A 14955-nucleotide genomic window follows, 5' to 3' on the forward strand; every position below is an offset into this window, starting at 1 on the left:
TAGGTTAAATAAAAGGAAAGAAAGAATATATTCTCAGTTTACAAAAGATAGAAGATTTTAAAGAGATTATGTAACTTGTCCCAAGTTACACTGTTACTAGAAGCAGATCTGGGATTAAGGAGTCTGATATTTGTTGCTTTTGTTGTTTGGTTTTGTTTGTTTGAGACACTGTTTCATATAGCACAGGCTGGACTCAGTTTGCTTAAGTTCCTGATCCCTCTGCACCACTGCCTTCTCATTAAAGAAATACTCCTTTTGTTTCTGACTGAGTTGTTCTGTTTCTCCCGCTCTTTTGTTATGCCCACGTAAGCGTGTGTGAAGCAGAGCTGATGGTGTTGAGAGGACCATGCAGATGCTTCTCTCTGAGACCAGCCTTCAGTTTCGGTTCCCTGAGACTGAGCAGGCAGTTTCTGAAAGAGCCAGGAACAAAGCACAATCTCCAACACCCCCGACAAGGAGGAGGCTTGGTGCTGGCAGTACCGGGCTAGGCCTAAGCCACGGTTAGCAGCTCAAGGACAAGGGCCTGGCCTGCCAAAAAATTGAAAACTGTAGCCCTGACCAGCCCCTGACTAGTCCTGGCCAATTAGAATGCAGTAATATGATTGCCACTTGTTTAAGCCAATCATATCTAAAATGATCTAACTGCCTTAGGAGCGCCCCTTCAGCTAAGGAAGGAGCTTCCCTCTCAGCGTCTTTCGCCATCTTGTTTCTGTATGCGGTGGCACTTCAGCATGCTGGAATAATAAAAACTCTCTTGCTGATTGCATACGTGGATGGTGCTCCTTCGTGGAACATCTCCAGGACCCTAACAGTGTCATAAACACCAGTAGATAAATCCGTATCTCAAATACACGTCCTAAAAACAGCAATTCTGAAAAAGTGTTGTGCCAGCGTCTCCTTCCGGAAGCTCTCACTGGTGGTCCTGGCATCGTTGGCTTGTGCCAACATCATCATTCCAGTCTCTGCTCTTGCCTTTCCGTACTACTTATAAGATACGCGTGATGGCATTTATTGTCTGCTCAAGTGACGGAGGCCTCTTCAGATGCTTAGTCACATCTGCAAACATCTCTTCCTAATAAGGCAGTATGCACATTTTCTGGGAGCTGGGACAGGATAGAACTTTCAAGAAGCCTCCATTCAACTCACACATGAACCTTTCAAGACATATGAATTGTCTGGGCATGGTGGCACATGCCTTTAATCCCAGCACTCAGGAGGCAAAGGTAGGCAAATCTCTGAGTTCGAGGCCAGCCTGATCTACTAAGCAAGTGCCAGGACAGCCAAAGATACACCTGTCTCAAAAAAACAAACAAACAAAACCCCCCAAAAAACCCTAAAAAATACACAAGAATTATATTTAAAAGGGCCCATTAGTTGAAATAACATTGTTTTTTAATTTAACCAGAATTTTGAGGCTAGCCTGATCTACAAAACAAGTTCCAGGACAACCAAAAATACACACAGTAACTATGTCTTTAAAAACCAAAATAAATATATATAAGAATTATATTTAGATGGGTCCATTAGTTGTAATAACATTTTATTTTATTTTTAAATTTAACCAGAATTTTTAATCAAATAATTTGGGTAGTTATTAAAATTACATATTTTATGTGATTCATGTGATTTATGGTATTTATGAAATAGCTTATAGAAGTAGCTGACAGGAAAATCAAGCTATGGCAAGAAGCCTCTCATTTGCAAGAATAGACTGTTCTGTCTACCAGTGCCACAAAACATTTTGTATATATAAAGTCAACTTTATAGGTGTAGTTTTCCTGTCCCAGCAGCCACTCACAAATAACCAATCTGAGACTTAATATTAATTAAATGCTCAGCCAATAGTTCAGGCTTGTTACTAGTTAACTCTTACAACTTAAGTTAATCCATTATATTCCTCTGCATTCTGCCCATGTGGCATTACCTCTTTTTTATCTTGCACCTCCTGTTTTCTCTCTGTGTCTTGCTGGCAACACAGTCTCTGCCTTCCTACTTCCCAACATTCCCTCTACCCCAGAAATCCTGCCTAGCCATCAGCCAATCAGCTTTTTATTAACAATGAGAGCAACATATCTTCGTATACAAAAGGATTGTTCCACAGGACACCTTCAATCTTTTTATTTCACTGAGGGGTTGTCTTTTGTATCCTATACTGACCATGAACTTTCTCTGTAGCTGAGGATGAACTTGAAGTTCTAATCCTCTTTCCCTGGTCTCCCAAGTGCTAAGCATGTACTGTCTGGTAGACAGTTCTGTGCAGTGCTTGGGATTGAACCGAGGGTTTGTGCATGCCTGCCATTCATGCTAGCTACATTTCCAACCCCATCTCCCATAGCTTTTAATGCATTTATTACAGACCTCATGACTGTAGTACCAAGAATTCATGAAACAGAGTCAGACCTTTTGAGCAGACACTACTAAAATGAATTTTAAGGCAAGTATATTGACTTTATTGGCAGCAAGAGTCTTGACTCACTGAACCACCTTGCCAGCCCTCGTGTTTAAAATTCTTTTTGTTTAAAGTAATCAAGACTAAAGGTACCTCCAGAAATACATTTCCTTGACGCCATGAAAGAGTGCACCCTGGTCTTCTTAATCAACTAGTTTGTTCCTAAGGAAGCCTGTAAGGAATTCATATACATATATTGCACAATGAAATGTGAGCCTTGAAATAGCTTATAGAAGTAGCTGACAGGAAAATCAAGCTATGGCAAGAAGCCTCTCATTTGCAAGAATAGACTGTTCTGTCTACCAGTGCCACAAAACATCTTCTTTCCTATTTGTCTTCTTTTGCCATTAGTTAAATTGTGTACTTTATCTACAAGTAAGTAAAGAGACATTAAATGAGAAATGCATATTATAAATTTAGATTGTATATTGTTAAGTATAGACTTTTGTAAGCCAAAAGAAATAACACTTATAAACATAAATTAGATTCTTCAACAAGGAACACCAAATTTTTCATTTCTGAAAATTGAAGCTATGAAATGAATGCTTTTAAAGGAAAACTATGTCAGCCAGATTTCCATCTTGATAGTTGCTGTGTTCTTTAGAGTTCAATTTAGCCAGAAATGTCCCTCTTATTTGTAGAAAACTATTTACCATCTACATTTCACTGAAGTATTAAGTGTCTTAGTTAGGATTATATTGCTGTGAAGAGACACCATGACCGCGTCAACTCTTATAAAGGAAAACATTAATTGGAGCTGGCTTACAGTGCAGAGGTTTAGTCCATTATCAGTACGGTGGGAAGCATGGCAGCGTGCAGGCAGATACAGTACTGGAGAGGTAGCTGAGAGTTCTCCATCTGGATATGCAGGGAGAGAGAAGAGAGACATTGGGCCTGGCTTGAGCATCTGAAACCTCGAAGCCCACCCCTCTTTACACACTTTCTCCATGCAGGAAGAATATAGGATGAAACATGTTGACCAAACTAAAACTTGGAATTATGAGACCAGAAAAATATATAAAAGTGCCATGTAGTTTTCCCATGAGAGATTTTTATTTTTTATAAAAGGTCTTGGCAAATTTGAATGTTCAGATTTTTTCATTCTTTCTTAAGCATTTTGCTAATATTAACTCATTTAATCTTACCCACAACCTAGCAATATTATTGCTGTCATTATTCTCACTTTATAAATCTAGACTGTAATATTGGTAGTAAAGTAGATTCATACAGTCCAGCTCTTAGCATTCTTGCTTAATATAGTAACATATCAATATTTAAAATCATATGACATGAAGCGGTACTTCAGACTCATCAGCCTGAAAGATGGCACTAGGAGTTTCCAATTGTCTAATGGCTTCTTAAACTGGGCCAGCCTCGCTTCTTTATTGTTCTCTGTGTCAGCCTCCAGCTGGGGCTGGGACTGAATTCTCTGTGTATTCATGAGGAGCCATTCAAGTATTTTTTTCTAGTGTGTTTATGAACTGTAAACTTTCACTGCTAAGCTTTCTTAGTAAAAATAATCTTCAAAACTTATTTTCAGTGGCGTTGCAAGGCTTATTGTAGATATATCACATTGTATTACATGCCATTGTTTCACTTCTTTATTTTAAATTGTTTTTATTTTTTGAGATTGTAATGTAATTGCATTCTTTCTCATTCCGTTTCCTCCCTTCAAAACATCCCACCTACCCCTCTGTTCTCTCTTTCAAATTCATAGCCTCTTTTTCATTGATTGTTGGTATACATTATATTCCTAAATACATAAACACAACCTGCTCAGTCATATAGTGCTGCTTGTATGTATGTTTTCAGTGTTGACCATTTTGTATTGAGTAACCAGTCAGTGTGTTCTTCCTTTCCGTTTTTACCAATGCCTTAGTTTTTAAGCGAACAATGTCAACATTCAGAATTTCCATCACATGTCATCTTTGCTGTGCATTTCCTCTCCTATTTTTTTTTCAAAATAAGGGTGAATGAATACTCAGTGGGAAGTGTATCGTATGCAAGGCTGATATTAAAGAATATATACAGCTTTAATGTTTAAATAAACTTACAGAACCGAGGTTCCCACACAGCCGTTTCACGGGAGGCAGGAAAAGGGCGGAGCCGCCTCCCGCATGCCCGATTTATTCACACGCATTCGCCCGAGGCAAACCCGCCCCCTAAAGGGGCTGGCTTAACCCTACAGGGAAGGACCCAAATGACATCAATAAGCAGTGGCATGTCCTCTTTAAGGGTTATTTCAGGGTAGGCATTTTCTTCTGCTCATGTACAGACTGGGAATGCTGGGAAAGCATGGAACTGTCTTTGTTCACAGCAACGGAAGTGCTGCTCCCTCTAGTCCTTTATTACCTCACTCTAGTGACCTGAACCTTCAATTCCTAACCCCAAATCAAGCTTTTTCTCTTCCTGTGCTTGTTCTTTTTCTTTAATCTTTTTGTGCAATATATATTGATCATATTCTATCCCCTTTCCCACCTCTTCCTAGACCTTTCCATACCCCTACCTACCCAATTTCATGTTCTTCCTCTATATATTAAATAGCACAGAAGTCCATGGAATTTCAGTTGCATGGCCAGCTACTCCTGAGTTTGTGGAGCACCCTTCCTGTTGTCTTCCTTCACCTTTCAGTTCTGCACCTCCGCACCATAATCTCCTTCCTCTGCTTGTCTCTGTTCATACTTAAGATTGCTGGAGATTGGAGATACGGTTTTAGCATATGCTGTGTATAACCATAACTTGGGGTCTGATTACAGTAACACATGAAAGAAAACAATAGTGATTAATATATCAACTTTCCTCCATCCTAAAGAGCAAAAGAAAGCCACCCTGGGTATGAACACAGGAAAATCATAGTGAGGGCCTGTATTCCTAAGCACTTGAGAGGGGCGGCATGAGAATCAGGAATTTATGATCATTCTTGGCTACATAGGAAGTCATGAGACTCTATTAAAAAAAAAGAGCCCCCCCCCGCCGAAATGTTTACAAAGTTATTTCTTCAAAATAATGAAGTATAGGTCACTTTAACTGTTTGCTTTTAATTCCATATTTTTGGTTCATATGATTATATGAGGTACTTGGTTTCCAATCTCAATTGCCTATAGCCATAAACAGATGTATAGATAGTAGGTACATAAATTTTTCCTGTAATGTTAATAAACTGCCTTCATTTGATGAACAGTGGAAAAAATAACTATGTGGTTGGAATGCTTGTGTTCACTGAATGCCTGCTGGCATGGTATATCTACTGTCTTCTTGTTTGAAAGTCTCAGAGTAGCTGAGAAGTAGTTGGCTGGTCCAGTCATTCTAGTATTAAAAGGAAGAGATGAGCAATGTGACACCCAAAGTAATTGAACTCTTGTTAGCACTGTTTTCCTTCGCCCTCTTGTTTTTATGTTGTTTTTATATGTCTTCATATCGGGCTACATTGTCTTCTCGTGAAGAGGCCACTTCGGTTCCTAAAATTGTCTCAATTTTGTAATAATCTTAAGTCATTACAGAACTCAGATTCTATCAGATTTCGTTGTTCCTTCTTTGCATTTTGTTTGTTCAGTGTTTCTGGAATGTTGTCATGCCTTTTCCACCACCACTATCATTATCCAAACTCTACCTTTTTAGAAACTTTTATTTTTCCTATAGCTCAGTCATACCTAACCTGTAATTATTTTTGCTTCTCTTTTCTTCTTTCCCTGTAATTTGTTTTATCTTACCCTGACATCCAACCCTGGAAATAGTCATCTTAACTCGCTGCCTTTGTCATCCTATAGAAAAAAAAAAGCTTGTTCTTTATCAGATTGGCTTCTGAGGTTTAGTTTTGTGGCCTGCTTTTAACTTATTTGGACATTTAAAATTTACAACACCAGAAATTGTTAGTTAATGTCACTGTTCTTTCAGTAAGGATTCATTATAAATTTCAAGTATTCCCGCTAATATACTAGATGCTAGACACCCATATCTGAACTGGATAAGAACTGTGTACTCACGGAAACAAATGTTTTCATAGTGCAAAGCACCACTCTCGCCCTTTTGCTTGTGTGAGCTCATTTAATCGCCCCCACTCAAGTAGGTTTTTTTTTTTTTTAGTTTTTAGAGATTTTGATTTATTTGGCCAAGTCAGAGCCATGAGATTTCTAATTCTTAGCAATTGTAGAGATAGTTCAGCTGTCTTCCCAGGCTAGGCTATATCAAACCAAGCTCCGGAGCCGTCCTTTCCGTTTGGAAGGCTTGTGAACGATCCAGGTTACCAGCCCTAAGATGTTTAAAAACCCATTGCTAAATCCCGCCCCCCATTGAAGAGTGTTCCCCTTAAATTCTGAGTCATTTCTTGCAAGGTGAGATTTATTGGACCTGTCTATAAATTTTCTCCAGAAATGAGCACATCTGTGACTTCTTTACTACCTTTAAATCTTACAGCACATTGTGTTCATGGTTTGCCTTCACCCTGCTTCTGTTTCTGCTTCATGCTGTTTTTGGTCAAGCAGCCTCCAGAAGTGCTTCCTTTCTCTCTTCTGATGGGGAGTACTAAGGGCTGAACCTAAGACACAGCATTGGATATGGCAGATCATAGGCTATGCTGCCACACACAACAAAAGGTGCTTCTTCTAATGTTTGTAGGTGTGGTTCATGTATCCCATTCTTTTTCGTTGTATGGCCTACTACATATAAGCAATGACAGGATTGTGGGATGGAGTTTGGTGTGCGGCAAAGCACAAATACCGTAAATACTCATGGCTCAAAGGATCGTTCCAGCTGAATTTTAAGTTTTGTCATGTTTCCCGAGAAGATAAAACAGAAAGTAACACCATTCGAACACTGTTATGAAATATTTTACTCTATCCTGTATGCTCTGGTTTATTTTAAGACAGCATTCCTTTCTTGTATTTCTTTCAGTTAAGTACTTTTACTTTATCAGTTAAGTGCATAGCTAGAAAATCTACTTTTTGCCTTAACAAAGTTGCCAAATATTGCTACATAGTGTTTATTTTATTAATAACCTCACAATTTTATTTGATCATGATTTGATAGCTGCATTGAATTACTCTAAACACATGCTTGAAATTCTCACAAATCCATGGTACAGTTGTTAAACATACTCAGCGTTTTTAACTCTGCAAAAAAACATCTCTCACATTCATTTAAGAATTAGCTTGTAAGCCAAAAATGACAGATGTCGTTTTGCAGCTGAGAACTAACTGGTTGAAGAAATGTAAATGACAGAAACGTTTGCACGAATATCCAACTGCCTTTTACATTCTTTTCTCGTGCCTTGTGGTAATCATTGTTGCCACATTGATGAGAGTTTTCTGTTTTCCATACTCGATTTCTTTTCAATTTGGAAAACACACAGTGCAGAAGGAAAGCCTATTTTGACAGGAGCTTTGCGTGTACCTTTATGTGGGTCTACTTAAGTTCCTGGATTGCTCCACCACTTCTCATTTAAAAGGGTTTAGATTAGGTTTGTAGGTGTGTGTGGCACAATCTCACATAGCATTTTCTATTTTAACATCAACATGGAATTAGTAATTATTCTTTTGTTTTGGCTTGGGGGTTGTTGTTTTTTTTTTAAGTATCTTAGATAGCCTAGGCTGGCCTTCAACTCATTACAAAGCTAAAGAGCTTCCTGCCTCTACCTGCTAAGTATTGCAGCTACAGGTGTGGACCACCACGACTGGTTTCTAATACATAGTAACTGTTCTTAAGTTGTCTCCATTGAATACTTCCACATGTGTGACACTCATTACTTCTTCTCTTGTCACATGTAACTGTAATTGTACCTGGAGCACAAGAGTGTCCCATTTGAGGACATAGTGTGCTTGTGTAGGACTAGGGTGCAGTTGAGTGGGACAGCGTGTGCTGATGGAGCCTCAGACTTGCTCCCTGACCTTCAAAATTCAAAATTATATACAAAATGCACTAAGCTAGTATACAATCTGAACAACAGGAAATCTTTCTTGTCAAATAATAAGTTCTTATAATTTAATAACTATTTTTAATATTAAATTTATTTTTAATTATTTTTATAGGCTAACACATGTGTGGTTTAAATAAAAAGTACTTAATTTTTATTTTTTAAATTTTCCTTACCAAATTTGAGTTGCCGTTGGTGAAATCACTTCTAAGTCAAACCATACAAAGTAAGCTTTCCCTCTCCCTTTTTTTCTGAGACCTCCCCTCACAATCACCATCCTTCCCATGACTTAAACTCTCAGGAGCAGAATGGCAGCCATGGCTAGTATCTAAATACGTGGGAAGGGGATGACTCAGTCTTCTCCTTTGAAAAGAAGCATTATCAGAACATGAGGAAACAAGTAAGGATATTCTCTACCACGGTAGAACATTACTGGCCATAAACTTTAAATTGCTCAATAGGGCCTTTGGAGCAACCTGACTCCTTAAAACATGTATTTTGCTTTTGGAAATTCAAATGTGATTCAAAAAACCAAACTGATTATATTCTTTAGTTTCTGCCCTTGTCAGCTCCCATTCCCTACAGCTACATGCACCAAAGACTGGATATCCAGGGACATTTCTGTGACAAAGCATTGCTTTTAAGTACAGAATGTCTTCCAGAAGCCTTTGCCCTCAGTCGCTTGTAGAATTCGAACTACAGTCAGGATTTCCCAGTCCCAGCCCAGACTGGGAAGCCCTAGGATTCTGTGTACTGCCCATCCTAAAGCACCGGGAGGTGGGGGGGGGCAGGGTACCCTAGTCTGCAGGTGCTTTCCTGCAGCTCCTGAGACCCCCTCCCTCCTGCTGCCACTTGGCTTATCTTTTGCCAGACCGCCTGGAGCAGGAGCATCCATGCTTCCCTTTTCTGTACGCAGTCATCTTACTGAATACAGACAAGTGCTCCGCCTCGGCCATTTCACTGTCCTCCCTCCAAACTGGACCAGCTGGTAAATTTCCTAATATACAATCATTTCCTGGAGATTGCATGAGCATTACCACTGACTACATTACATTTGGGTAGTTTGTCATACACTGCTTGTCTACAAAATGAGATTAAGTAGTTGTGTTCCAAATACACGTCCAGTTTTTTCTTTCTTTCTTTTTTTTTTTTTTTTTTTGTTTTTTTTTTTTTTTGTTGTTTTTCGAGACAGGGTTTCTCTGTGGCTTTGGAGCCTGTCCTGGAACTAGTTCTTGTAGACCAGGCTGGTCTCGAACTCACAGAGATCCTCCTGCCTCTGCCTCCCGAATGCTGGGATTAAAGGCGTGCGCCACCACCGCCCGGCTTACACGTCCAGTTTTAATGTAGTGAAAGCCATAAATAAGCCATAAATATTTTGTAGACAAAATTTAAAAAGCAGTTATTTCTCATTTGAATGAACTGAGATTAAATAAAAGTTTCATAATGGGAAGAATGAGCCTTAGGAGCAGACACTTGAGTCTGTGTTCGGTTGCCAACAGGAAGGAAAAGGGTGAAGAAGGAAGGAAGAAGGAAAAGTGGGAGTGTCAGGAGTGGAGATAAATGATTCCTGGTGGAGTGGCGCACCCTATAATCTTAGCACGGGGGAGGAAGCAGGAGGAGCAGCAGTGCAAGATCTTGTTTGTCCTACAAAGTGAGCCCCAGGGCCAGTCTAACTGGAGAACATCCTATCTCAAAGAGCTGGGGCAGCAGAGCCCCCCCCCAAAAAAAAGGCAGGGAGAAAGGTCTAAAAAATGTTACTTGGCATTATGACCTTGTTTCTGGCACTCCTCCCTCCCTTTTTTTTCTTAATTTGTACTGTGTGTGTATGTGTGTGTGTGTGCGCACGCGCTTGTGTGCACATTGGTAGGCAGGCCCTTGTGGAAGTTAAAGGAAAGATGCAAGTGTTGTTCTTGTGGTGTACTGTGGGTTTTGTTTGACTTTTTTCTGACATGAGGTTTTTCATCTAGTGTGCTGGGTTGCCTGACCACAGAGCTGTGGGGATCTGCCTGTCTCTGCCTCTCCAGAACAGGGATTATAAGCATGGGCCATCCACCTGCAAAGCAAACACTAACCGATTCAGCTCCGCCTCCCTTCCCCCTACTCCCGTGAGCACTTTCTTGGGGTGTAACTTTCTATGTAGTAACAAATTTTCACTTCTTCTCTTTCTTCTTTGTTCTTCTAACTCTTAAATTTCTGTTGGAGAGGATATTTAAATAGTTCAAATAGTTTGTTCTAAAACTTTCTATTCTTGCTTAAAGTAGTGTCTGATGTCTAGGTGGCTCTTATGAAAACTAGGGCTGGTTACAAATACATCATAACAACAAATGTAGCCCAATACCAAGCCCAGGACAAGATGGTTGCAAGGCCAAGTAGACCTTCTGATTCAGCTCCTTAGCGATTTGACCTCCCAAGCTTCTGCCCTGCTGAAGTAGAACACCAAACATGAAGTTGTTGTGTGGACAGTACAGACTTGCTGCACAAGTGTGCAGCCTGAGAGGATGAGCTGAGAGGTCTGAGTCAGCAGTGGAGAAGGCAGCAGGTTCTGTTCGCGGAACAAGTTTGGGAGGGAGTTACCTGAAACTGCGGGCTGAGCTCTGGCGGCATCCATTCCCCACGGTTGGACATGCTTTAGTAGTCATTGTGTTTGCTCAGCACTTCACAGTTCAATTTAGGAAATTAAAACGATCAAGACTATTACAAACACATGATGACTGAAGGCAAGTTCTTTCCTGGTTAAACAACATGACAATAAATTGGTGTTGAGAATTATCATTTAGCTTTAGGGAAACTGTTCTACTAACTACACTCAGATAGTAGGAGACATTTATGTTTTCGGTTGGATAGTTTTTCAAATTCCAGGTGTCTGAATGTTGTCTACAGCTTTGTGTTTCATATAGAAAGAACATGAGTGCTGAATTAAACGTTCGGGTGCCTGGTCGTGAGGAAGAGCACGTGATGCTGAGAGCTGGTCTAATTGCTTGATGAAGTTGCCCTTGGTGTCAAAAACACCTAAAGTGTTCTAGACCCATAAAAGGCAAATTTTTCAGATTAATCTTTCCAAAATCGATTACCTTAAAGGTCAACACCACATTCTCAATTACTTACCAAATCTACTTAGTTATGTAGTTTATATATGGCCTGCAATTTAGCATTCAGAAAAAATATTGACATTAAGCCTTTGGTTTGGGGTTGAATGGGGTGGGTTTGATTTTTTTTTTTTGAGACAGTCTCAAAAAATCTTAGGTTGGCCTTGAACTTGCTATGTAATGTTAGATGACCTCATGCTTCCACCTCCCCGATATAGGCTTACAGTTGTGTGACATCATGCCAGATGATTTCATGTGTTTTATGCGTTTAAATTTGCAATACAACCTGACCTACAGAGTAAAGAGGCATTTTCATTACAGTAAAATACTGAATTAATAAATTTTTAGTGTGTATCACTCCACACCAGTTAGAATATCTGTAATAAAGTAGACATTGATAAGGGTTCAAAGAAATGTGGTGAAACTGCCACGCCCTTTTTTGCTGGCAGGGTGTAAAATGATACAACTGTATTAGGAAATGTCTGACAATTCCTCGAACAGTTAATAGGGTTCCTTTCTAAGCACAAGAAATGGAAGCACATTTCCAAAAGTTTGCATACAAATGTTCATATGTCATCATATAATAGTCCAGAAGCAGAAACAGGTCAACTGTTCACCAGCTGTTAAGTGGATAAGCAGATCAGGTATATCCATAAAGTGACATAAGAAGAAATACAGTATTGATTCATGCTACAATGTGAGGGAACCTTGAAAACATCAAATCCTGCTAGGAATCCATTTATTTGAGGCATTCACAGTAATCAAATCCATTTTAAAAAGAAAAAGACTAATAGTTGCCGAGGCCAGAGGAAGAATGGGTAGAGAATAACTCCAAAGACACACACCAAGAAGCCAGGCATGCAGAGAGGCATTGTCGTCCCCAGCACTAGGGAGGAATCAAGAAGACTCCTGACTGCGGAGCTTGCTGGCCAGCCAGCCTAGCCTGACCAGTGAGAGGGCTCAGGGAGGCCTGGTCTCCTAGCACAAGATGGGCAGTTCCCAAGGAATGGCTCTCCTGCTTCACCTTTGGCCTTCACATGCGTTTGCACACGCGTGTATACACACTAAAAATATTGTATCGGGTGGCAGTGGTGAATAACTATGTGAACTTATTAAATACGCTTGAATTGTTCCTCCTTTAAATGGTAAGATTTGTGGTTTATGAATTATATTTCAACATATAATTTTGCCAATATGTGCTTTTCCATTTAAAGAATATGTGTGTACATGTTTGTCTACACATGTATTGAGGGCACGGTGTGCACTGGGTATAGAGGCCAGAGGTCAATATCAAGTGTCTTCTTCAGTTGCTCTTGACCTTATTTTTTGAGGCAGGGTCTCTTGCTGAACGTGAAGTTAATTTAGCTACACTGGGCAGCAAACAAGCATCAGAGATCCTCCTGTCTCTGTCTCCCCAGTTCTGAGACTAGGAATGTATACCATCATGACTTTGTGGATGCCGGGGATGTGAACTCCAGCCCTTTGCTTATGCAGCCAGCACTTTATCTGCCGACCCATCCCTCCAACCCCTAAAACAGTATTTTTAATGAAATTGTAAGCACTTGCCATTACAAGGTGTATCATATGCACTGCCTGGAACCCTCTCTAGCCTGCATGTGAGACACTATTGCCAAAGATAAGTATGCCGAGTGAGGTGGCCTTTAGCATGTTCTTAGATCACACACACACACACACACACACACACACACACACACACACTGAATCACTTACCACTTTTGGATTTTCATGTTTTATTTTCCTATATTCCCCAGAAGACTGTAAGTTTCTTAAGAGAAAAAGAACAACTCTTTGACTAATGTAGTCCCATTATTGCTTATAGTTACTAGCTCAATATTTGAATAAATGAATTTTAATAACATGCATAACATTTTAATGGGCTCATAGGGGCTGTATGAAAAGAATACATTGTGTCTGCTTTGCTTTCTCTTAGAACACAACATGGAATATTTTCAAAGTTAGACTATGTTGTGATTTGTATGTTAATTAGAAATGTTTTTCCTAGTTATACTTATGAAATAATGAGAATGTTCCTCTCTGTGTTAAATATACTATTTGATAATTGGCACATAATTTTCTTGTACTATTCAAGCAAATATTTTAGTATGTATTACCATACATATGCCTAACTAAATTATAAAAGCTTTTCTGAATAAAGATAAATTATTAATTGTGTAATCATAATATGGTGATGTGGAAAGGAGAAATGAGGTCTGCGCATCCATCAACCTTCCACCTGCTCTAGAAGGCCCATCACGTTCTCTTCTTTCAGGTACAGAGAGCTCCAGCTTAGTGCCGAAAGCAAAGTATCGGAATTTCTCCATCAGAGTAAGTTGAAGGCCTTCGAGAGTGAACGCGTTCAACTCCTGCAGGAGGAAACTACAAGAAACCTGACACAGTGCCAGATGGAATGTGAAAAGTATCAGAAGAAATTGGAGGTACCTCTGTGCTATTCTCCTTCAGTGTGAGCAGAGAGTGTAAGCTTCCTCAGTATGACACTTATGTAGAGCCACATTCTCCCTCACAAGGAAGGAAGGAAAGAGCCAGGAGTAGTCAAGCACAGCTGGAACTGCAGCACGCTGGCGGCTGAGACGGTGATGAGTCTGAGGTCCACATGACAGCCAGAGCTGTGTAACGAGCCCATTTCAAACCCAGAAGAGCAGTAAACGAAAAGACATATGAATAGCAGCATATGTGACCAAAAGTGACTAAAATTGTTTTTCAAAGGAATTTAGCAAAGGTTTCATTAATACTGACAACCAAAAGCACTTGATTGCTGGGAATACTTATTGTAAGAAAAATGAAGTCACTATGAACAAAACGGTAGAACTATAATGTGTATATAAGACAAAACACAGTCCTTCTAGAAGGTTGGTATTTTATGTTTTTCAGTTTTCATCAAGAAAACTGTTTCTAATATTTGAGCATTTGCTTACTCTTGTGCACATGTGTGTGCATGCTTGTGTCTGTGGTAGAGGGCATGTGGAAGTCAGAGGACAGCTCACAGTCGTCAGTCCCTCCCTCTGCAGTACGGAGCTTGGAAACTAGAGCCAATTTTCAGTGTCCTTAACCCAGCACAGTAATGTGTGCACATGTGTGTGCATGCTTGTGTCTGTGGTAGAGGGCATGTGGAAGTCAGAGGACAGCTCACAGTCGTCAGTCCCTCCCTCTGCAGTACGGAGCTTGGAAACTAGAGCCAATTTTCAGTGTCCTTAACCCAGCACAGTAATGTGTGCACATGTGTGTGCATGCTTGTGTCTGTGGTAGAGGGCATGTGGAAGTCAGAGGACAGCTCACAGTCGTCAGTCCCTCCCTCTGCAGTACGGAGCTTGGAAACTAGAGCCAATTTTCAGCATGTCTAACCCAGCACAGTAATTCTGTGGTACAGTGGACGAATAGAGAACAGTCAATGTTTTTTTAAGATTACAAAGTAGAAGAATAAAGAATAGTCAATATTTGTAAGATTACTAAAGAAATGAGAAAACATTTATTAC

The 14955-nt window shown here is 39.9% G+C and overlaps 1 protein-coding gene across 8 annotated transcripts in view; it reads left to right on the forward strand.

Moving 5' to 3' along the window:
* Positions 1-14955, forward strand: part of Pibf1 (progesterone immunomodulatory binding factor 1) — a 156180-nt gene that overhangs the window by 65858 nt on the left and 75367 nt on the right. For 5 of the 8 annotated variants that reach the window (XM_075949593.1, XM_075949587.1, XM_075949589.1 and 2 more), the window contains 2 exons: positions 7116-7166; positions 13734-13899. In XM_075949593.1, the coding sequence (XP_075805708.1) occupies positions 7116-7166; positions 13734-13899 (217 nt within the window). The remainder of the gene's footprint in view (positions 1-7115; positions 7167-13733; positions 13900-14955) is intronic. The other 3 variants (XM_075949591.1, XM_075949590.1, XM_075949592.1) reach the window with 1 other exon arrangement.

This window comes from Microtus pennsylvanicus, chromosome 15 (assembly GCF_037038515.1).
Source record: "Microtus pennsylvanicus isolate mMicPen1 chromosome 15, mMicPen1.hap1, whole genome shotgun sequence".
Classification (NCBI taxonomy): domain Eukaryota; kingdom Metazoa; phylum Chordata; class Mammalia; order Rodentia; family Cricetidae; genus Microtus; species Microtus pennsylvanicus.